Source organism: Heterodontus francisci, chromosome 3 (assembly GCF_036365525.1).
Source record: "Heterodontus francisci isolate sHetFra1 chromosome 3, sHetFra1.hap1, whole genome shotgun sequence".
Classification (NCBI taxonomy): Eukaryota; Metazoa; Chordata; class Chondrichthyes; order Heterodontiformes; family Heterodontidae; genus Heterodontus; species Heterodontus francisci.
In genome coordinates, this window is record NC_090373.1 from 92,195,999 (window position 1) to 92,220,364 (window position 24,366).

General features: G+C 42.4%; 1 protein-coding gene across 1 annotated transcript in view; it reads right to left on the reverse strand.

Annotated features, from left to right (window-relative positions):
- Positions 1-207: 207 nt before the first annotated feature.
- LOC137352484 (protein downstream neighbor of Son-like) overlaps positions 208-24,366 on the reverse strand; it is a 42,064-nt gene continuing 17,905 nt past the window's right edge. The window contains exons 3-9 of the mRNA XM_068018000.1: positions 16,499-16,690; positions 12,123-12,301; positions 10,303-10,481; positions 9,425-9,524; positions 6,602-6,721; positions 2,333-2,519; positions 208-1,197 (exon numbers count right to left, since the gene is read on the reverse strand). Coding sequence (XP_067874101.1) covers positions 1,000-1,197; positions 2,333-2,519; positions 6,602-6,721; positions 9,425-9,524; positions 10,303-10,481; positions 12,123-12,301; positions 16,499-16,690 — 1,155 coding nt within the window. The 3' untranslated portion in view covers positions 208-999. The remainder of the gene's footprint in view (positions 1,198-2,332; positions 2,520-6,601; positions 6,722-9,424; positions 9,525-10,302; positions 10,482-12,122; positions 12,302-16,498; positions 16,691-24,366) is intronic.

The window sequence follows — 24,366 nt, forward strand, 5'->3', positions numbered from 1 at the left end:
GTACTAGTTCTGTGATTCTGTATATTAATTTTAATAATTTTCCATAGTTTTAACTTTTGGAAAAGGTTTTGCGACACTAACGTATAACAACAAATTGTGGCAGAGTGAAATAATTAGTCTATTAAACAACACATCTTATATATGTACATTTAATTGACAAGACGACAGTTAAATAACTTGCATATTGCAATGCATGTCGTGGATCAAATATGTAGCTTAATGTGGAAAACATTACAGATTACACTGTGACTCAAAATGATTGTGTACCTTCAGTGCTGTTTTGCACAATTAATATTTGTTTATTAAAGTTGGATATCATTTAATACAGATTATCGTGCACCAAATATAGATAACATTAGTTTTATACCCCAAATATTTAACAGTTAATTTAATGCAAGATAATTAATAGTAACAAGAGAGTCCCTGCACTGTACCCAGACTTTGCTATGATCACTTATTTTTTTCCAGTCATTGGTTAATACACAATATAAATATAACTCAGTACATTCTATTGCCATAATCAAACTCGATTATAAAAAGGATTATATATATATTCACAATATTGATCTGTATTGTGCCAGACACAGAAAAATGTACTTTCACAATAACAGTATAGTTAAATCTTCACAAAAATAATTAGGTAACAGTGAATGAGATGCGTGCATAATAGCACACAAGGAACAATCCTGGCCTGAAATGGAAATGTTAAAATTATAAGATTCTTGAAAAACACAATTAATCGCATGACAAATCTACACTTGTAAGATCATTACTGCCCATAAATTATAGGTTTGAGTATTGTTAATTTTTTAATGTGTTTATTTTCCTTTACAATTCGCTTAGCTTCAGGAGAGCAGCTTGACCTCAGCAAGGATGAGTTCTGAAGAAATGTGGAATTGTTTGTTGGAGTGTTACAACAGTTCCTAGAAAATAGTTTTTTTTAAATAGAACTACCTACGGTATAATAGTGACAACAAACATACAGTGACTGAATTTTGACTAACGAGATAAATGTACATTGAACACAGAGGTGCACTCCTGAACATTAACAACAGTCAATGTTCCACCATACTCATTACACTGTAGAATATGATTTATACAGTCCATAGAGTGAGGAAGAATGGGACCGGTGATCTCTAAACCGTAAGAGTCTATAGGACCAAGGCAACCCTGGACTTTTCCACAAGTATTAGCAACCTATAAGAAGGAGAGAACATAAAACTGTCTATAATTATCATTATTTTATAAATTGTAAATGATACACATATTGAAGTGTTTTCAAAAGCTTTAACACATAGGTTGTCATATGATGTTAAAAGAATAATATAGCAGTAGTAGTAGTCGGAATAATGTGAGCACTTTGTGTCTGGGTTCTTGCTCTCCTCCCCTCTCCTCAAGTTAAACCTCAAGTTAAATAGGTTTGTTCAAAACTCCAAAATGAGCAGAAGAGGGGGTTAAATCAGCAAATTTGCAAAACCCGGCCCCAACCATCGCAAAAGTGCAGCTTCCTTTTAAACCGCGGCTGGATTTGGGGCATCAAGTAACCAGCTCCACAGCAGTGGGCCGGTAATCATAATATATGTAAATACGACTCCGTTCCTGATATTTTGGCTGTGATTTAAATTTTAAAACTGCGAGAGCTAACAGATCCAGCAAGTAAGTGCTTTTTAGAGGCTGCTTGTGGGTCAGGAGAAGCAAGAGTGCTCCTGTCAGCCCCTCAAGCAAATCATGTCTCATAATCAGCCATCCTCAGCTCCCCCCCCCCCCGCAATGTTTCCCAGTTCTCCCAATTGTCGGTCCGACCCCACCTGAACCCGCGATGTTTCTCAGTTACTGGGGACTGCCTCCAACAACGACCTTTTACTGGTGGCTTTCCTACCTGGCAACCAGCCTTTAGTGGCTGGCTGCTGAGGAGGAAAGAGTCAAAAGATGATTAGGAGATCCTGCCTTTAAATCAGCAGTACTACCACATCCTGGCATTTCCATGCTTCCCCCCCTTGCAAACGCACTCCCTTCCTGTCTCCCTGTGAATATCGGGGCCATCCTTTCCTTCCCCACGGATTTCAAGACAACAGCTGACAAACAATTTCAGGTTCATAACGCAGCTATAATCAAAGAAAAATTATAATGCCTCTTCTCTATACACAAACACACACTTTACCTTGGATTTCTCCTCAAAGTAAATCCAATTTTTAAAATTAACTTTTCTTTTTAAATTACTAGGTAAAAAATAACTTTTCAAAAACTGTTTCGACAGATGACTTTTCCATTACATTTCTTTGTTTGATTCAGAGACTTAAAATGTTTTTCGCTTGATACAACAGAAACTTACCTGAAGTAACTGTAAAGATGCTCCAGGGAAAGCCACAGGGCAAAGCAGCGTGGGTGGCAGTCCTCTTTGTACGCCCTCTTGTGCGACTATATGTGGCGAGTTCATTAGAAAGGTTATTAAGGATGCTGTATGGGGTCCTTCAACTACAACCAGGAACTTCAGTTGCTTGTCCTGATATTGCTGATGCCTGATCAGAATAATGTAAGGATAATATTTCCTACAATTGTATTGAATATTAAACTATTGTGCTACTACTGGGAGAGTATTGGATTAGCTTATATTGTACATCACGTTGTCTTGTGATTTTCCTGTCTGCAGCACAGAGAGGAACTGACGTATGTGGCAAGAAACAAGGAAAGAATATATTATTACTGATTGTCCCACACTCAAGAATACAGAGTTAAAATTTAAACCAGGCAGCTTGATTCTGATTAGTCAAGGCATTGCCCTGAGGAATGAACTAACAAATAGCTGTCACTTATTTTGTTCAGCTGAAACAGGCACAATGTCTGTACATATTCTTTCTGTCTGCAAAGAACAGGGCCTGGTGTATTAATATATGTAGCTTCCAGTACATGCAAATGCACCACGCTGCGAGCCCTACTGACAATCTTAAATTGGTTGTCAGCGTAATTCTTAGCACACTGTGTATTATTTAGCAAATGTTGTCCAATTGCGGAATCACATTTAATGTTGGACACTGTATTTTGAGTTTTGCAAGCACGGGCTGGATGGGTACGGCCCGTACCTTGCCTGTTGCGAACAGTTGTGTTGTTTGATACGATCGACCAGTCTTTGGGACGTACGGCCTATATACCTAGCATCACACTGTCTTTGCAGACAGAAAGAATATGCACAAACATTGCACCTGTTTCAGCTGAACAAAATAAGTGACAGCCATTTGCTGGTTCACTCCTCAGGGCAATGTCTTGACCAATCAGAGTCAAGCTGCCTGGTTAAAATTTTAAACAAAGCTTGGCAGTTAACTGTCAGTCACCGTAAACTGGTGCATTCACCACGGCAATGCCTCTACCAATCAGCACTCTCTTCTCATACAGTTTAAGTTGTTGTTTCCCTTACATTGGTTGTTCTTGCGTACTGTCCTGATGAGTGCAAGACGAAAAGTTTCGACAACATGTCTCTATTTTCAGCAATACTCATGATTCTTTATTCAATAAATGCTTAGTTCTGCAATACTAAAAATTAAAAAAAACTTTGAACTTCTTATACATTTTTGCCAACATTTCTGTTGAAATGTTTTATTGAAAGTATGATGTCATAAAAATCACTGGATATTCCTTACTCAAGACTTAAAATATGAATCCAAATGACTCATAATACCAGAATTATATCCCTGATTGTATAAGTCGCCTGAGTGATGTTGCAGAATAAAACATAAAATGCTTTGTATTGATTCCTTGCTAGTACAATCCAATGGGTTGATTCTTTCTTTCATAACTCAAAGCACAGAAGCTGGTTATAGCAATCTCACCATCATCACAATTAATTCAACTAATTCAGCAGAACCCACAAATCAAACCTAGGATCGTTATGATTTACACAGCTCAGCCACTCACTGAATAAGGTCAATGAGTATTGGTGGAAGATTATCAACTTTGCTTCCAATTTTCATCCTTCTTTCACCTTTACATGGTCCATCTCCGACACTGCCCTTCTTTTCCTCAACTTCTCTGTCTCCATCTTTGGGGATAGGCTGTCTACTAACATTCATTATAAGCCGACCGACTCCCACAGTTACCTCGACATCACTTCATCACACCCTGCCCCCTGTAAGGATTACATTCCATTTTCTCAGTTTCTTCATCTCCGACGCATCTGCTCTAATGATGCAACCTTCCACAACAGTGCTTCTGATATGTGTCCTAGACCCAACCATCTTCAGCTGCTTCATCAATGACCTTCCTTCAATCATAAGGTCAGAAGTGGGGATGTTCGCTGATGATTGCACAATGTTCAGCACCATTCGTGACTCCTCAGATAATGAAGTAGTCCGTGTAAAATGCAGCAAGACCTGGACAATATCCAGGCTTGGGCTGATAAGTGGCAAGTAACATTCGCGCCACACAAGTGCCAAGCAATGACCATCTCCAACAAGAGAGAATCTAACCATCTCCCCTTGACATTCAACGGCATTACCATCGCAGAATCCCCCACTATCAACATCCTAGGGCTACCATTGACCAGAAACTGAACTGGAGTAGCAATATAAATACCATGGCTACAAGAGCAGGTCAGAGACTAGGAATCCTGAGGCGAGTAACTTACCTCCTGACTCCCCAAAGCCTGTCCACCATCTACAAGGCACAAGTCAGGAGTGCGATGGAATATTCTCCACTTGCCTGGATGGGTGCAGCTCCAACAACACTCAAGAAGCTTGACACCATCCAGGACAAAGCAGCCCGCTTGATTGGCACCCCATCTACAAACATTCACTCCCTCCACCACCGACGCACAGTGGCAGCAGTGTGTACCATCTACAAGATGCACTGCAGCAATGCACCAAGGCTCCTTGGACAGCACCTTCCAAACCCGCGACCTCTACCAACTAGAAGGACAAGGGCAGCAAATACATGGGAACACGACCACTTGCAAGTTCCCCTCCAAGTCACACACCATCCTGACTTGGAACTGTATCGCCGTTCCTTCACTGTCGCTGTGTCAAAATCCCAGAACTCCCTTCCTAACAGCACTGTGGGTATACCCAAATGGACTGCAGCGGTTTAAGAAGGCAGCTCACCACCACCTTCTCAAGGGCAATTAAGGATGGGCAATAAATGCTGGCCTGGCCAGTGATGCCCACATCCCATGAATGAAAAAAAAAATGTCTTCCTTTTTCCTCAACCGAAGATTCCCTCCCACTGTGGTTGACAGGGCCCTCACCTGTGTCTGGCTCATTTCCCGCACCTGTGCCTTCACCCATTCCCCTCCCTCCCAGAACCACGACAGAGTCCTTGTCCTTACTTTCCACCCCACCAGCCTCCACATCCAAAGGATCATCCTCCGCCATTTCTGTCACGGCCAGCGTGCTGCCACTACCAAAAGCATCTTCCCCTCCCGTCAGCATTCCGAAGGGATCGTTCCCTCTGCAACACCCTGGTCCACTCCTCCATTACCCCCAACACCTCGTCCCCTTCCCACAGCACCTTCCCATGCAATCGCAGGAGGTGTAATACCTGCCCCTTTACCTTCTCTACCCTTGCTATCCAAGGCCCCAAACACTCATTTCAGGTGAAGCAGCGATTTACTTGTATTTCTTTCAATGTAGTATATATATCGCTGCTCACAATGTGGTCTCCTCTACACTGGGGAGACCAAACGCAGACTGGGTGACCGCTTTGCGGAGCACCTCCGCTCAGTCTGAAAATATGATCCCGAGCTTCATGTCGCTAGCCATTTCAACATACCCCCCCTGTTCTCATGCCCACATCTCTGTCCTGGGCATGCTGCAGTGTTCCAGTGAACATCAACGCAAGCTCGAGGAACAGCACCCCATTTACCAATCAGGCTGACCGGACTGAACATTGAGTTCAATAATGTCAGAGCATGACTGGCCCCCTTTTCATTTTTAAAATTTTTTATTTTATTTTAATTTGTTTCATGATTCAATTTTTTTTTAACCATGTGCCTGTGCACTGGGTTTTTTCATGTTTGTGCTTTTGGCTAAGACTTTCATTATTCTGTCATTTAACACCATCTTTGCACTAACTCTTTGTCTTTCACTATACCATTAACACACTCTTTGCCCCTGCCCCATGACCTCCTTGTCAGTTATTCTCTGTGACCCTCTGTCCTATCAACACCTTCCCTTTTGTTCTCTTTTGTCCCACCCCCACTATATTTGCTTAAAATCTATTACATTTCTAATATTTGCCAGTTCAGGTCACTGACCTGAAATGTTAACTCTGCTTCTCTCTCCACAGATGCTGCCAGACCTGCTGAGTATTTCCAGCATTTTGTTTTTATTTCAGATTTCCAGCATCTGCGGTATTTTGCTTTTATTTTGGTGGAAGCTATGTTCTGTACATCTATCTTACTGTCTAATAAATAATGTATTCTGTTCTACCTACAATTCCTAACATGTTCTGGAGATTGAAAAATATCTGAACTAAATTATGGGCTCTTCCAGAAGTCTGGCATTAGTATTTCTCCATTCCATAAATCACCTGAAAAGGTGAATATCCTATAGCTTTTTCCTCTTGTTCACACCTTGCTAGAAAGTAAACTTCCACAACATATTGAAAAGGATACAGATAGCATTCTGATGAATCTGATGTAGGAATGCCTTCCTGAGGTTCTGTCTTTATGGGTTGAAAAGACTTCTGTGAATGTGAATCAGTCACTGTTTTGTTAACATTTCCTATATTATTTCTATTAAAAAGAGAAAATTTAAATATTACATATAACATACAGTACATCTGACCAATAAAGAAAATTATCAGTTAAACTACTTATATGGTGGTCAACTAGACCAGTTGGTTGAGTTTTGGACTTGGAACGCTATAAAATGAGTGTAATATAGAAACAGAAAACTGCCATGGTATCTGTTGCTTGTTTCTCCTGGCCATTTAGCAATGGAAATGTGGCAGTGCTACATCTACAGGCGTATGTTGAGAGAAGACTAACGTCCATGGGTGAATCTGTCTCTCCTTTCTGGTTATTTGCAAAATTATAACCTGGAAATTGCTGTTGTGTTAGGTTTAACAGCAGTTTAGTAAGTTCTGGTTAGCCCTCAGAGACTGTTCTAATTCATTAATATTAATTTTAATGGACAGAAAATTGTGAAGGCCGTGAATCAAACACTCTGGCCTCCGTGCTCGTATTCCTGATAAGTGCTCTCATCACGTGAAATTCTGCACTGCAAGTGTTAAATTGGAAAACTAGCACATTAAAATTTTTGGTTCCCCATGGGATTGCAGTTAGTGCACCACTAACCTCAAACTTTTTAGAGGAGTGCCACCAGGAGTAGGACAGGCTACTTGAGACATCAGGTGACACAGAGGTGTGCCGTTAGACTTCCCTCACACAACATAATAGATCTGTCACAGGCACAGTTACAAGGGATTGACACAAAATGTGTCTAAGGAGGATAAAATTAAAACTGAGACTGCAACATAGCTGTGCTAATTTCTTCTGGAAGACTTCCAAACTACAGCTAACATCTGTATAGCACTACTAGTTTGCAAGTCATCTTGGTCCTTAATTTCTAAGTTTCCAGTTTCTTCCAGCTCATCAACTCAGTGCACCTGTAGCATTAGCCAGTTTGCTGCCCATAGATGCATCAAGGTCACATAGTTCATCAATTTCAGTCATGACTAACACAGCAACATGATTGGGTGAATCGGATTGACTAGATTGCTCTATTGAAAACCGGCATCGACTTGATGGGCCGAATGGCCTCCTCCTGTGTCGTAAGTGATTCTACTCTATGGGTGAACTAACACACTTATAGAACTGTGTTTCCCTGAGCCCTGGGGTCATCAATGCCCCTGTGTACATTCCTGTCCCTTTATGAACTTAAAAGGGATTTTATTCTCTGAATGTTTATCTGGTATATCACAACAGAATCATTCTTCAGATATCTCAACCAAACAAATGTCCCAGGGTTTCAAAAATAACTATCACCTGCTACATAACTTCATCCTCCAAACAGACCTCAGCATACAGGTCAATGACCAGCATAGTAGAGAAACAGGGTCAAAATGATAGTAATTAATTAAACATGTTACAAGCTACAAAACAACATCCCTTCCAACCAGTGCCAGTCCTACACCATTTCTTGAAACTGCGAACCATATCAATAAAATAGATATATTAATCACCTCTCATTCCTGTACAGTTATTCAAATGCCATTAATCTGTTCTGTGCTTGTGTTTTATTGTAACAAATGGCAAATAAATAGCAAATAAAAACAACACAACATTCAAATCAGATGCAATGCATTTATTTTGTCCAATATTATGAGATGGTTCATTGGCTTATTGGGCCCAATTACAAAAAAGCATTTCTTCTAATTTAGCATGACGTACATCAAAGGAATCCACTACTTATAAACATATTAAAGCACCATTGCTCAATAGCAATAGCAACCAAAATGCCAATTTTCGAATCCTATGTTGATAGATTGAATTTGAAGCACTGCTGTACCAGCTTCATGGCTTGATTTAATCACTAGATAGGATACTCTGTTTTTGTTTCTTTTCCTTGGTGGGGGAAGAGAATAAAAACGATACTTTCAGATTCCAGCTCAGGAAAAGGGGAATAACTGACATACTGGGGTGAAAAGGCCAGGCCCGATATTGCTGGTAGCGGCGTGCCTCGTGGCGGCCTCCCAACTCCTCGGCGATGGGAGCCCCATTTAAATACTTAAAATAAATTTAAATCAATGGATTTAAGTACTGTTATGCTCCCGCAGTGTGTCCTGATGTGATCTCCATGCCGCTGGTCGGCACCATTGCACCTTCGGATCCCCGTCCAGAGAACTGAGGCGGAACACTGGTTGGGAAGGGTGGGGGGTGGGGGTAAGTCTCTCAGTGCGAGGGCTGGGTCCAAGTAATTTCATTCGTGTAGGGTTTTGTGGGAAGGGTTATAGTGTGAAGTTTATGCACTTTGTGGGGGGGGGGGAGGGGGCGGGTGGGGGAAGGTCAGGTGGACAAGATAAGTGATTTGGGAGGGGAGAGGGCAAGTAATTCATTTAATTGTTATTGGGGGGTGGGAGAGGGGAAGAATAAATGTATTTAATTTTTTTATTACGTTTCTTTAATTATTTAAATTTATCGGTAGGGCTCGAAGCACTTTAAAAATGGCGTCAGCACCTGCGCACAGGCAGTTGATGCCATTGCCAGGGACGGACAGCCCACCCCCTCCAGGTCATTGCATTTCGGCGGCGGGAGCATATATTTCAGCCCACCTTTTGTGTGGCCTCACCATATTGCAATCTGAAAATATATGGCAGTAATGACGGGGAAACAATAATGCAAGTACATCTTGAATACACACGGCAGTAGGAAATTTTTAAAGCAATTTCTGATACAGCAAAAATCAAACTGTCAACTGTATATTGAGCTACTTACATGAAAGTTGGTTTAAGATGCACTAACCCATCTGGTGAACAAAGGTTCATGTGACCAGTTTCCTGAGAGTGCTCCACTAAATATGTTGAAAACACAACTTCTGCAAAATATGAAATACATTGATAGGAAAATTGTATTGAAAAGGCTTTTTTTTTTACAGAAATCAAAAATACTACCTAGTCCTTTAATCCATTCATGCTTCATAAAGCCAAATAATTTTGAAAGTATCATTACTTAATATATACTCCAATTATAAAGACACTTGTTCTAAAGGCCTGCTCAGGTCAGGAAGAAAAAACACAACCCGAACCTGACAGAACCACTTCGGACCCAAGCCCGACCCGGCCAGAGTCCCTCCATTTTTTCCCGCACCCGGGCCAAGCCAAGCCCAACCACCGGAATGTTCACTTCAGCAACTTCCAATTCTGAATCAGTTTCTTTTTGAACAACCTTTCAAGTCCAATTAATACCCTGTGTGTCCGAACCGGACTCGGCCTGATCCCAGCCCAAAAGCCGGACCCAGAAAAACGACCCGAACCGACCTGACACATGGCATCCCGTCGGGTTTGGGTTGGTAGCAGGCCTTTAACTTGTTCTTAGGATGCATCACTTCTGGATTGTAAATTTTCTGCATCTACATTTTCAGTCATTTTTACGCAATTGTTTCCATCACAACTGATGATGTGAAACATCAAAATTGTCATGCAAGACTGTGCAACTGTTGGTAAGCATGCATCAAAATTCACAACAGCAAAATATTTTTTCAATACTTTGCATTTAGAATTTCATTATTAGTACTACTCGACTCCCAGGAGTGCTATTTATTTCAGTACTATTGTGCTCAATTCAAAATGGATTGTACAATAGAAATCATTTACCTGACAATCTCATTGCTTCCAAAACTTCCACACTTGCTGGGTACAACAAGGCAGTAATTGATTCTCTCCTGGATTCCTGAGCAGCCCTGAAGAGCACTGTGAATTGGTATGTACAGATGTAAAAGAAAGGGCAATGACCAGACTGAAGAAGGTCAAAGAGTGAGCTAAAGGTCGACAACCTAGAATAGAATTTATTACAGATTTCAATATGTGACAAACTAAAACAAATCTAAAAAAGATAAGATGATTTTGTATTCCTTTGGTCAGAAATACTGATACTTAACAGTTTCAAATGAAATGTCTATTTCTTTTCCATGAACATTACAAATTTACCATGTCCACTACACAAATGCTGCAAATCACCTGGTACATGAGTTTTATTCCAGGATCACTAGATAGATACTTGACTTTTGGGTGGCATGGGGAATGTGATGCCCAAGGTGGGACAGGCTGGATGGACCAGTGGGCCTTTTCCTGTCTGTCACTTTTGTATGTTCACCCACAGGCAAGGAAGGCCATGGGCCCATTGTACTTCATCTATCCACAAAAAGCTATTCCCATCATAGCATCCAACAGTTTCTTAAACTATTTCAAGGTTTTAGCCTCTACTACCCCACCCAGAAGTCCATTCCACATTCATTGGCTGGGATGTTAACAGCCCACCGCCACTCCTAGTGGCGGCTCATTTAAATAGCTAGGTCGGCCTGCTCTTCCACCCCCGCCCACCCAACCGTGTGGAGGGGGTGGGCTGTCTAATGCCGATAATGGCGTCAGCTGCTTGTGCGCCATTTTTAAAGAGCAGCCAGCCCTGACAGTCAATTTCAATTTTTAAAATAGTATTTCCCCCCCAAAAAAAACCTACCAAATAAAGCTGTAACGCCCTTTCCCACCCTCCAATAACAATTACATTAACTATTTGCCCTTCCCTGGCCCCAAAACACTTACCTTTGAAATCTGACCTTGCCCCCACGGACTGTACAAAGTTTAAATTTCACCCCTTCCCACCAACCTCTACACTCATTCTGTTTATCTGACCCCGTCCCCCTCTGCCCCTCAGCACCAAAACTCTTCACTGATCCCCTTCCCCACCAGTGTCAAGCCTGCTTTCCCCAGACGGGGAAGTGAAGGCGTGGGAATGCTGGCCGTCACTCCGAAGATCGAGACAGGTCGGGAAGATTGGAGGTGAGATTTAAATTTATTCATTTTATCGATTTAAATATTGAAATCCAGGTGCCATCGCCTAGCGGCAGGGGGACCACCATGGAGCCTCGTCGCTGCCGTGAGGATCGGGCCCTGGCCCTCCCAGCGTCGGGTTCCTTGGTGGGCCTCTGCCGGAACCATATTCCGCTCCCCCCGCCGTGGAGCCTGACGTCGGGGGTCTGATAAAATCCAGCCCATTGTGTGTGAAAAATGACTTGTCATCAATCCTAATTTCAGTAAAATCTACTAGAAAAAAACAATGGCATTGAACACTTTATATTTTGAGTAGTCTACTTCTAAAAGTAAAAAATAATAATTACATATATACACATCATGAGCATCTAGAAGCCCTCAAGATAAGTGAATGTTGTTTAAGCAAATAATCAGCATGGCACAAACTCTAACTATTCTAATTTTCGCTCAAAAACATGATTTAATTCTGTTTCCCATGCATTTCATTCACTGAAGAGCTCACATTTCTGGAACTGAAAACGGCAGTTACAAAGAGAGAAAAAAAATTAATGTCCTGAATGCATTTTTCAGACCTAAATATTAGGACTCAACTGTCTTGATGTGTTCTTCCCCACATGTTGTTTTTCAACTGGTTATTACTGACTTACCAGTCTTTCATTAAAATATTCTGTATCATGTAATCCGGGGACCACTGTAAACCATCATCAATTGATACACTGTTCACTCCAATTCTGGGAAAAAGTTGCAGCCATGGCAGCCTGGGGTACATCCAGTATCTCATACTCTGCTGAAAGGCACAGTTTAAAGTCGGGCTATCATCAGGTTCCTGAATAGGCAAACAAACAAAATCAAAAGACATCTTTTAAAACAAATCTGTAGAAATATTAGGCTGGATTTTACAGACCACCTGACGTCAAGTTTGGTGGCGGGAGAGGGTCACCACGCACCCCGACGCCGGGAGGGTCCGCCCCACTGCTGCTTTGTGACGGAACCCCCGTTTGCATATTTAAATAAATTAAAATGAATGCATTCATTATACTTATACCACCGCCTTCCATCCCGCTGCAATCTTCCTGCCACTGGCCAGCATTCCCGCGCCTTCGGATCCCCGTCCGGGGAATCGAGGCGGAACACTTGGGGGAGGGTGGAGGAAGTAGTTTTTCAGTGCGGGGCGGGTGAGGGGGGGAAACGTGGTCAAAGTAACATAATTGGTTTAGGGGATGGTGGAAATGGTTTTAGGTTAAAGTTTATGCACTTTAGGGAGGTGGGGGGGGGGGTGGAGGAAGGTCAGGAGAACGAGATAAGTGTTTTGGTGGGAGTAAGAGGGCAAGTTATTAATTTTATGGTTATTGGGAGGGTGGGAGAGGGGCAAAATAAATGCATTTAATTTTTTCATTCGCTGTATCTTTAAATATTTAGATTTAATGGTAGAGCTCAAAGCCCTTTAAAAATGGCCACCATTGCCGGGGACTGCGCTTAGGATCGCGGTGACTCTGCGACGTGCGCCCATGCGGGTGGGCCGCCTTGTTTTCGCCTGCCGCCGATTAGGGCAGCGGCATTATAAAATTCAGCCCATTATTTCAGTGAGTGAGCGATCAATCTGTGGAACAGGCTCCATTGGGAGATGGTGGAAATCACACACAAAATTTAGTTAATACCACTGAACGCTCTCAGATACAAAGTGGAGTGGGAATGTAGAGGGAGATAAGTGATTTTAATTGAAGCAGAGCTCCACTCCAATATTGCAGCTGGTCTTGCTCTGCTCAGAGAAGTTCGTTTATTATGCAGTTTCTCAGGACGATTCAGAGGAACCACTGAGATTCATGGTTAGGCTAATAAATGGGAGACCAAGTTTGAAAATTAACTGGCAACTTACTCAGAGCCCAACATGGTCACTAGTTTTGAAAATTAGGAAACATTTTCCATTTTCAACTATCTCCCAGAACTTAACAAATTTTAGTCTAAATCCTTTCTAAACTCAGAACACAAGACAGAAACTTCAAATGGTCTTTGAAATTGCCCATGTAATTGAGGCTTCCCCACCAGACTAACCTGGCAACAAGGGGAGCTAGGGGTAGAAGACTCCAGAAAGCTATTACTTTTATATTCTTTCAGTTATCTTGTGGGCCAAAAAGAGCAGAGATGTTCCTCTGGGCCCCACAGGGAAACCTTAGACCCACCTTTCCTTCCAGCCCTGTCTCCCAGTCTCTTACCTTAGTACCGGAGACGATTCCTTTAGGTCCCTGGCAGTGGTCTCCTGCCACCCGAAATCCCACTCTTCGTCACTAGACAGTTAATGCTTCCTGCTGCGTTCAGGCAAGAAACTGACAGGGCGTATGTAGATGAGGCCCAGGACTTAAAATCTCCCAGATTTCACACTACAAAGGCCCACACAACTCCCACAGGGAGTTGAAATCAGCCCTTTCTTCTAACCTACTTTAACACTGAAATAGACCCAAGACTTACAGAGGCTTGGTTTTACAATAATCTGACAAGACTTTTCCTCTCTCTCAGAAGGCCCTGCTAACTGACTAAACTACACACAGCAGCATTTTGTCTTTCCTTCCTTCCAGCCAGAAAATTAGTAGCTAACCCTTGCCCTCTGGGAATTGGCCAGTAGGGCTGTCAATTTAGTTGGCCTTTGCCCTTTCCCCTTGGGTGTGGTTCTTCGAAACCATCTCCTGCTATTCTCAAGATGAATGAGACCACATTGATAGTGAGTTCGAGATGAATCAATTAACTATTATTGACTCAGTCTAAAATGGCATATGAGCCACAACATTCCACAAACTGGTCGATTTAGGTTTAATACACATTTCCTGGGAGCTGGATTTAACTTAAAGGAAATATTTTTAATACAAATTATACCAAAATCCTTTGTGTGGAAAAATTATCAATAATTCAGAAACGTGGTAGCCATGGTGTCATGCAGGCCCTCACCTGCCAAGAATGAGGCATATTAATTTTGTCATATGAATATTGATTTTAAACTGTTACTGGAGTGAAGAAAGGACTTGTTAAAAAAAAATCACCAGACACTTGGCTGGAAAAACATTTTTGCATAATAACAGACAGTGCTTGGAGGGACAAAGGGGCTATTCCCTGCTCCAATTTAACCCACAATGGACTTTGAGCACCAGGTATTGTGTGCAAGAAGAGACATTCCAGGGTCATCTAAGACAAGAGACTCTACAAACAGACGTGGTCAGACCAACTAGTCACATTACTAACCTGCTTGGCACCCTGGGTTTTCTGAATTGTACAAAGAGTTTGAACAGGGAAAGACTGTTTGCTCCTGGAGTGAGAAGACCTCTCCTGTCTGCTCCCATCTCTTTCTCAAAAGCCTCTGGACCCACTGACGACACATGAACCACCAGAGAGAAAAGTCTCCTACATCGAACAAGGTTTAAGAAGAATACTGGGCCCCAACGAAAAGCAAGACCTACCTACAATCAAGGCCTCGACAGCAAGCTCGATGAACAGTAACCAAAACCATCTTCAGATATTGCCTCAAACTTTTCCACTTTACTTCTTCTGCTCATTTCTGTCTCTATCTGCATGTGTGTATCGTGTATGCATGCTAGCGTGGGCGCATCGCGTATCCGTAGGCGTTGACTGAATTAGAGTTTAAGTTTAATAAAGTTCAACCTTTTTTCTTTAAGCCTAAGAAAACCTATTTGGCTAGTTTTTTTGCCTTATAATTGGAAGTTAATGAACAAGGATTCACTAAGGGAGAGCTAAAAAAAAGTGTTTAAAATTAAACCCTGCTATGGTAAGACCAGGTGAAGGCTGAGAAGGAACCCTAGACCCCTTTCTCACCTGGTCATAACAATGGATATACTTTAAACTGCAAAGTGTAATTACCAGGATTTCAGTATAGTATATGGTAGATGTGTGAAATTTTCACACTGTGTTTACTGGAACTGTGAAAAACAAACAATTATAGATTCTGCCTTTCCAAACATCAGCTATATTTGGGGAAGGTATTTTGAGCTATACAAAATTAGATGAAGTATTGCTGGTTGAAGGTCTGCCACTGAGTGGGAGTAATTTGAGGTGATTAATTAAAAGTATCATGAAGAAGGGTATTGGTAAAACATTAAAGTGTACTGCCTTAAGTGCAATTTGTTGTGCACAATGTGCTAAATAAGGCTTTAACAGACATTTCAACTTTTATCCATTTAGTCACATTTTTAAAAAATGATCCTGGTAGTCTAGATTTCAAAATGGTTTAGTGGCTGCTTTCTGTATCATCAAATAACTCACATGATTCATGAGATCAAACACCAAGTGCTCTTTCTTCATCTTTAGTTCAGTAAAGTATTTTTATTTATCGTGGTGATAAGAACTTGTGGGTTGGATGATAGATTATCAAAGACAGCTGACTTCATTCTTGGAATATTTTAATGTTTTCACAAAAGTTAAAGTATTCCTTTTTAATAAATCCTCTGATTATTAAAAGGCACTCATACAGATAAAAATTTAGATTTTTAGTCTTTTTATGAAATATTTTCACCATCATTCTCCTTCATAATTTATTGGTTCTTAAATGCTTTGGGGCATCCTGAAGACAAGTAAGAAATTCTCTAAATGCAAGTTATTTCTTTTAATTCCCACTTAAGCTATTGGGTAAAACTGTATAAATGTTCAGAATAATGACAAATACCATAGTACAACATAAAAAGTGAAAGAAGATTCTAAGTGCTCACCAACTGCCAACAGACAGAAGGAAAACCTGAAATAGCAGGTTAACATGCTGATAATGGTAATATTTCCTACAAGGAAATATTTTGAAACATTTTTATTTTAGAGAATGCTTATGTGGAAGGATTTCTTTATACTTGAAGTAGAAGGCAATTCAAAAGGGGGGGTTCGGGAATTGTTCTCTTTACTATCTTCTCACATTATGTTCATGTTGTGATTCTTAGTAACAAGATACGTCAGAAATAAAACGGGGAGGTTACTAGGCAGTATTGTGATAGGTGCCAGTCATAAAGAATATATTTTTTTAAAAAGGCCTCACCTGTTTAATATGAACATCATCAGGTTTTACTGTTGCTCCATGAATGGATCCCATTCCTGATAACAATTTGGTACATGATTTTGCCCAGGAGAATGGAGTAGGTGAGGTAATCAGGACCCTTGTCTTTATACTCCAGTCAGTATAGCAATCTGGGTAAACACTAGACTGAACTGGGCTACATTCAGCTGAAGCCTAAGAAATGAAAGGGTCAAAAACAAATATCATGTATAGACATTTATGACACTTATACTACATTCCTATGTGGGTTATTACATGCAGGCATGAACCAGTTTATGTTGGCCAGCAAAATTCATACCCTTACTACATCTTGACTGAAAACTATTTATCCATATCCATTCAATGATTCTGAAAATGATATCCTATATCATTTGTAATGATAAGTAAACGAATTTTCAAAAGGCTGCATTTACTGACAATGCAAACACTAGGTGGCGCTGTACTAGCACATGCACAAATGTAGCCTCATCCACTTAAACCTCACTGTCTGCAACATTCTTGCTGCTTCCAGGATTAAAGTTGGCGCTGCTCAATTTATCACAGAAAAACAACTTTAACCCATGGCAGCACACAATGGACATGTTAGATACACAGAGAACATTGCGCTGTTTAAAGTCTCAACGGTAGGACAGCACCTCTGACAGTGTTGCACACCCTCCGTAATTCTGTGAGGTTTCGGTGTCATCCCGCTCTCCGGCCGCTCACACCCCACCCCCTGCCATCCCGCTCTCCGGCCACTCACTTCCCGCTTCCCCCCACCCCATCCCTCCGGATGCTAGGTCTAGGCCACGCCGCTTACCTCCTCTCCACCACTTGCTCCTACGTCGCCCCATCACCCCTCGTGGCCCACTTTGCTTCTTCGGGCGGAGCGAACGGCTGAGAGGACAGAACTAGCCCATGGCCGAGAGCTAGCGTCTGGAGGGATTGGAGGGTGGGGGGAAGCGGGGAGCGAGCGGCTGGAATGGAGAGGGTGGGTGGGGGGCAGCAAGCAGCCTGAAGTGAGTGGCCGAGGGGGAACAGCGTTTTTCTGCGCATGCGCCTGTTAGTCCTGGCGAGGCAAGACGTATACTGCGCATGTGCAGCATCTCAGAGCACAGGTGACCATTTGCGCATGTTCGCAGCTTGGAGCGCTCTGATGATGTCAGCGGGCCGCTGCATTGTCAGGAATCACTTTGTTTTCAAAAAGTGGATAATGGTTTCCAATATAGTTCTATTCATTGTGAAACTGAGGTTTTAATTCAGCCGGGCTGATGGGAAAGCCTCTCCATTTTAACCGGGTTGACACTGGCATTAAAATAACAAAGATCAAAGAATCTACATTTATAGGCCTTCAAGGCAGAACTGCCACGAGATCCTCACTTCCCATCTTTTTGTCCTCGTGAGGATGTCAGTAAGCCTTACATTGGTCCCCAAAATATACAGACCTTCTTGTACACTCCCAACACAAATCGGTCCGGAGTATAGCAGAAGACATCAGTTAGACTGAGACCAGATATGCCTGGTCTGAGTCACCACTGTCAGTTTCCTGAAGTTCTAGACTTAGGTCTAGGCCCGGACCCCTAAAGAAAATGTGCCATGCTTTTAGGAAATTCAGCCTTTTATAAGGTGGTCAATAGCCACTTCAAATCCTACCACAGGGGCTGGGAAGGAATGAGAGGTAAAAACAACCATTCGGCACAGCATTACCCACCCACAACCCCTCTTTCCGCACCACCACCATCCCACATCAACCCCACTCCCCCCTGCCACCCTCCCCTCCGGTTTGGCAGGTGTCTAAGATGCCCCTATAGTTGCCGACCACAAATATGGAGATGAGGGAACTTCCCTCTGATACTCCAGCTGGGTCAGCAGTGATAGCTCCCAGTAGGTCAGTACTTATGCCCATAGTTTACCTGGAATGCTGTGTCCGATTCTGGGTACCACACTTCAGGAAGGAAGTCAAAGCATTGGACAGGGTGTACAGATTTACCAGAATGGTACCAAAGATGAAGGATTTCTGTTTTGTGGAGAGGCAAGAAAAACTGACCTGTGCTCCTGACGCAGAGGGGTTTAATAGGTGATTAATGTGTTTAAAATTCTGAGGGGTATTGACAGAGTAAATAAGGAGAAACTGTTTACACGGGTTGGAGGGTCGGGTAATCAGAGGATAATTGGCTAAGACCAGAGAGGAGATGAGGTGAAATTATTTTATGCAGCAAGTTGCTACGATCTGACTGTACCACCTGAAAGAGTAGTGGATGCAGAGTTTATAGAAACTTTCAAAAGCGAACTGAATATATACTTGAAAAGGAAATGTTTGCAGAGCTATGGGAAAAGAGCAAGAAAGTGGAGCTGATTGAATAGTTCTTTCATGTTGGCTGGTACAGTTACAGTGGGCCGAATGGCCTCCTGTGTTGTAAATTTTCTGTTTCTTTCAAAGGTGGGCCCTTCTCTACTGTATTATTCTAGGATTCTATGAAAAAGAAATAACTTGCATTTATATTGTCTTTATATTGTTCCGAAGAAGGGTCACTGACCCGAAACGTTAACTCTGCTTCTCTTTCCACAGATGCTGCCAGACCTGCTGAGTGGTTCCAGCATTTCTTGTTTTTATTTCAGATTTCCAGCATCTGCAGTATTTTGCTTTTATTATTATGCATTTATATTGTCTTGTATCATATCCTCAAGAAGTCCTAAAATGCTCTGTAGCCTTTTTTTTTGAAGCACAGTCACTATTATTATATAGACAAACACCAGATAATCACGACTTAGAATCGAAGTTGTCTAAAGATGACAACAGAAGGAATCAGAACCTCCAGGAATGGAGGGGATAAAATTGAAAATTAAAGTAAGACATTAATATACAGGAACAGCTGGAGTTACATTGGTTTCAAAAGGAAAAGTAAAAGTCTTCCTCTCAGAACTAACTTGCACTCTTGGAAAACATTCAAGAATAGCTTGTGGAACTGAACATCCAGCGTGGGAGTACATCGGTTCAGCAGTGTGATGGAATACTCTCCACTTGCCTGGATGGGTGCAGCTGCAACAACACTCAAGCAGCTCGACACCATTCAGGACAAAGCAGCCTGTTTGATTGGCACACCATCCACAAACATTCACTCCCTCCACCACCGACGGACTGTGGCAGTGTCAAGTCACAAGTCACACACCATCCTGATTTGGAACTATATCGCCGTTCCTTCACTGTCGCTGGGTCAAAATCCTGGAACTCCCTTTTTAACAGCACTGTGGGTGTACCTACACCCCAAGGACTGCTGCGGTTCAAGAAGGCAGCTCACTTCCACCTTCTCGGGGAATTAAAAACATAGAAAATAGGAGCAGGAGTAGGCCATTCGGCCCTTCGAGCCTGCTCCGCCATTCATTGTGATCATGGCTCATCATCCAACTCAGTAACCTGTTCCCGCTTTCCCCCCATATCCTTTGATCCCATTTGCCCCAAGAGCTATATCTAACTCCTTCTTGAAAACATACAATGTTTTGGCCTCAACTGCTTTCTGTGGTAACGAATTCCACAGGCTCACCACTGTCTGGGTGAAGAAATTTCTCCTCATCTCAGTCCTGAAAGGTTTACCCCGTATCCTTCGACTATGACCCATGGTTCTGGACAATAAATTCTAGATGGGCAATAAATGATGGCCCAGCCAGCGACACCCTCATCCCACGAACGAATAAAAGAAAATTCCACCATTCCATTTGGCTCCTGATCTGAGCCATACGAAAGTGGAGAACCATAAACAGAGCCTACAGCGTCTCCCAACAGGAAAGCTGAAAATAAAATGATGACAAGGTGGGGCAGCCTGGGTGTAATTCATAATTCTAAGCAACCAGCATTAGTCCAGTGTTGCCTGCAGTTTGCTTACCCTCTTGGCACCAGAATGATTAGTCTGGGGACAAGTACTGTGAAAATAAAATGAATGAAGATACAATTTGTCAAGGAATAACAATAGAAAATCCTTGAAACTCAGCAGTTCTGGCAGCATGTGTGGAGAAAGTAACAGAGGGCTGAATTTTATCAGCAGCTGAGAAGTCCACCAGTGGGACCAAAAGTGAGAGCTGACCCCACATTGGCAGGTGGCGGGACCCTAGGGTGGCATTTTACTACCGGCAACCAATTCACAGGCTGCCACTATAACTAATGTCCAATTAAAGATGGCAGCCCACCTCAGAGAGCTGTTGGCCCAATCAAACAGCTGGCAGCTCAGCAATATCACTGCGAACAGTGGCCACTGCTGAGGCTGCAGGATGAGGAAGAGGGCACCCCATGTCCAGGCGCTCTCAAAGATGCTTTTGCTTACTGCACTAGGGCCAGACAGGAAGGCCCTGCAATCGAGGAGGTGTGGGGGTGCATATTTCAGTGGCGACACCTTAACCACAGGTGCGGGGATTGCTGTCATTGGGCCTCCTCTGTGGGCCATAAAGTGGCCATTAAGGAGGTCCCCTCCCCCCACGGAAACTGCTGGGAGATTGCCAGGGTTTACCTGGTGGTCTCCCGACATGACAGCAGTGCCATCCGAGAACAGCAAAATGATGGTGGGGATGGAAGGTGTCCCTTAATTACCTCAACTGGCTGCCCGGTTGGCAGCCGCGCCACTGAGGTTCCTAGCATTGGTTAATAAGCCATGGCAGGGGGAAGACGTCAGGCTCCACTCCCAAAGCTTTCCCCCGCCATATTACCAGCCTCCAAACGGCTGGTAAAATCCAGCCGAGAGTTAACATCCGAGTTCATCGGAACTTAGAAATGTAATGGGTTTTGAACAAGTGAAGTGGGGGGGGGGGGGGGGGGGGTAAAAGAACAAAAAGGGAAGTTCTGTGATAAGATGGAGGATGGTAGAGATTAAATGACGAAAGGTTTCATGGTGCAAGGCCAAAGGGAGTGGTAATGAGACAAGCAAAGAAACAAAAGATGTGCCAGAGCAGGTATGAATGGCAGAATAACAACCGTCTGAACACAAAATAAAGGAATTAAGAAAGTCGAGAGGAAAAAAAAACATTTAAAAAACCCCACAAAATAGGGGCAGAGGTTATGATCTAAAATTATTGAACTCAATGTTGAGTCCGGAAGGCTGTAAAATGCCCAGATGAAAGGTGAGGTGCTGTTCCTCAAACTTGCGTTGATCACCTAGTCTGCATTTGTCTCCTCAATGTGGAGAAGAACATATCATAATCAACGAATACAGTATACTAAATTGAAAGCATTACAAGTAAATCTTTGTTCCACTTGAAAGGTGTGTTTGGGGCCTTGGACAGTGAGAAGGGAGGAGGTAAAAGGGCAGGTTCTGCATCTCCTTTGCTTGCATAGAAAGGTATTGTAGGAAAGGGAGGGGTTGTTGGTGGTGACTGAGGAGTGGACCAGGGTGTTGCGCAGGGAACAGTCCTTTTGGAATGTTGAACGGGGAAGAGAGGGGAAGATGTGGCATCACTCTGCAGGTGGTGGAAATGGTGGAAGATAATCCATTGAATATGGAGGCTGATGGATTGGAAGGCAAGGACAAAGGGAACCCTATTGTGATTCTGTAAAGGAGGGGAATCATAGGTTGTGTAAAAGGGAAGACATATCGGAAGCGCTGGAATGGAAGACTGCATCGTCTGAATAGATATGACAGAAATGGAGAAACTGGGAGAATAGAAAAGTCCTTACAGGAACTGGGGTGTGAGAAAGTGTAGTCAAGGTAGCTGTGGGAGTCCTTGGGCTTAGTGAACATTGGTTGATATGCTATCTGCAGAAATGGGGACAGAAGTTGAGGAAGGGAAAAGTCAGAGATGGACCATGTGAAGGTGAGATGGGTGGAAATTGGAAGCAAAGTTAATGAAATTTTCCAGTTCAGGACGAGAGCAGGAAACGGCACTGATACAGTCATCAATGTACCGTAAAAAGAGGTGAGGGAGGGGGCCTGAGTAGCACTCGAACAAGGAATGTTCCACATATCACACAAAAAGGCAGGCATAGCTAGGACCCATGCGAGTACACATTGCAACACCTTTTATTTGGAGGAAGTAAGTAGAGTAACATATCTAGGGATTGAATAAGAGCCCACATAAAGTGCCAGTATTTCTCATCACTCCAGCAACATTAGGGAACAGGTGTTTCCTTTAATGAAATTCAGGGGCCTGATGAGCTTCACACACTACTTGTACAGTGGCGTCGATGGACTCCAATTCATTGAGTGACTACCATTGTGCTATCAGCTCTATTAAGTGCCAACCTAACTTTTAAAGTATGGACAAAAGAAAGAGAAAGTTTTGCCTTTGCTTAGTCTTGCACCAACCAGCACAAGACCAATTTTTTTCAAACAAGAAACTTGGAATGGTGGTACAGCAGGCCATCGATTTTCTACTGACTATAAACAGCTAATTATCCTAGAAGCTTATAGCTCTTTGCAATTAGAAGAAAAAAACACTAGTTCTGCGGATGTTAATAAATTGCATCCATTATCCATTGAGCAAGCCTGCAGAGATCCTTCATCCTGTGTAGTAGTGTAGCCAGGGTGATTTAACAATGTGTTCAACACGAATACCACTAGATAGATAGTTGCGATACTGTGCCAGCAAAGGCAACAATGCAGCTGAAGCACTCCTCCTCAAGCCTAGGAATCATTCATTGTGAGCAGCACTTTAGTGATGATTGTGCTCCAATATGTAAGGTAGAGGGATCCCAATGGAGTATTTAAACTGGACATCACTGAGCCTTATCGCACTTTGGTTCATTAAAGTAGAACAGGACTTATATCTTATTTATAAACCAGTCCTCTGCTCAGCTTTACAGAAAAACCTTTATTTTTCAGTAAGCTGCGTCAGTACATACGTTCAGGGGGAGGCGGTGGTGTAGTGGTAATGTCACTGGACTAGTTAATCCAGAGTCCAGGCTAATGCTCTGACGGTACGGGTTCGACTCCCACCATGGCAGATGGTCAAATTTGAATTTAATTAATAAATCTGGAATTTAAAAAAGCTATTCTAATCATGACCATGAAACCATTGTCGATTGCTGTAAAAACCCATCTGGTTCACTAATGTCCTTCAGGGAAGGAAATCTGCCATCCTTACCTGGTCTGGCCAACATGTGACTTCAGACCCAAAGCAATGTGGCAAGCCACTCAGTTCAAGGGCAATTAGGGATGGGCAATAAATGCTGGCCTCACCAGCGAAGCCCACATTCCACAAAAAAGCAAAAAAAAAAACATGAAGTTCACGTCATTTTATTGCTTTTTATTCCAGCCATTTTTCCTGCAATTTATTTTGTAGTTTTTTTTTGCTGTTTCTGGTCTCATACAGTGTCACAAGTCCGATGATCATCACCTCCACAGTATTTTGCTTTTATTTTAGGGGTAAAGGATGGTTTGTTTGCTAGCTCACTGGAGGGTGATGTGGCGGATGAGTATTGCTGCAGAGGACTCAGATGAGAATCTCAATGGGGCAGTGTACAGGAGAGCACTGGGCATGCACATCAAATGCATGCCCAGTGCTCTCCTGTCTGTCTTAACAGTTTTATTATTGCTTCACTAAATGGTCCTACATTAGTACTTGTCCTGTGATTTCTCTCCCTCTACTCACTACTCTTGTCACTTATTTGCATGTTAACAATTTTATACCAATCACCCATGTTCCAGTTTCTTGCTGTCTTGGTGACTTGCTATTTATTTTATGGTTTCTTGTTAACAGTAACTCACCCAACCCACTTAAACTTTCATGACCAGAATAAAAATCAACAAGCATGAACAAAATATCATGAATAAGAAAACAGTGTGGTACTGTTAGCAAGAAACTGTGTGGCAAAAAAGGATCAGTTCTCATAACCAGAATGCTTTCCGAATAGGTATTCATAATACAATAGACAGGTTATACATGCTACT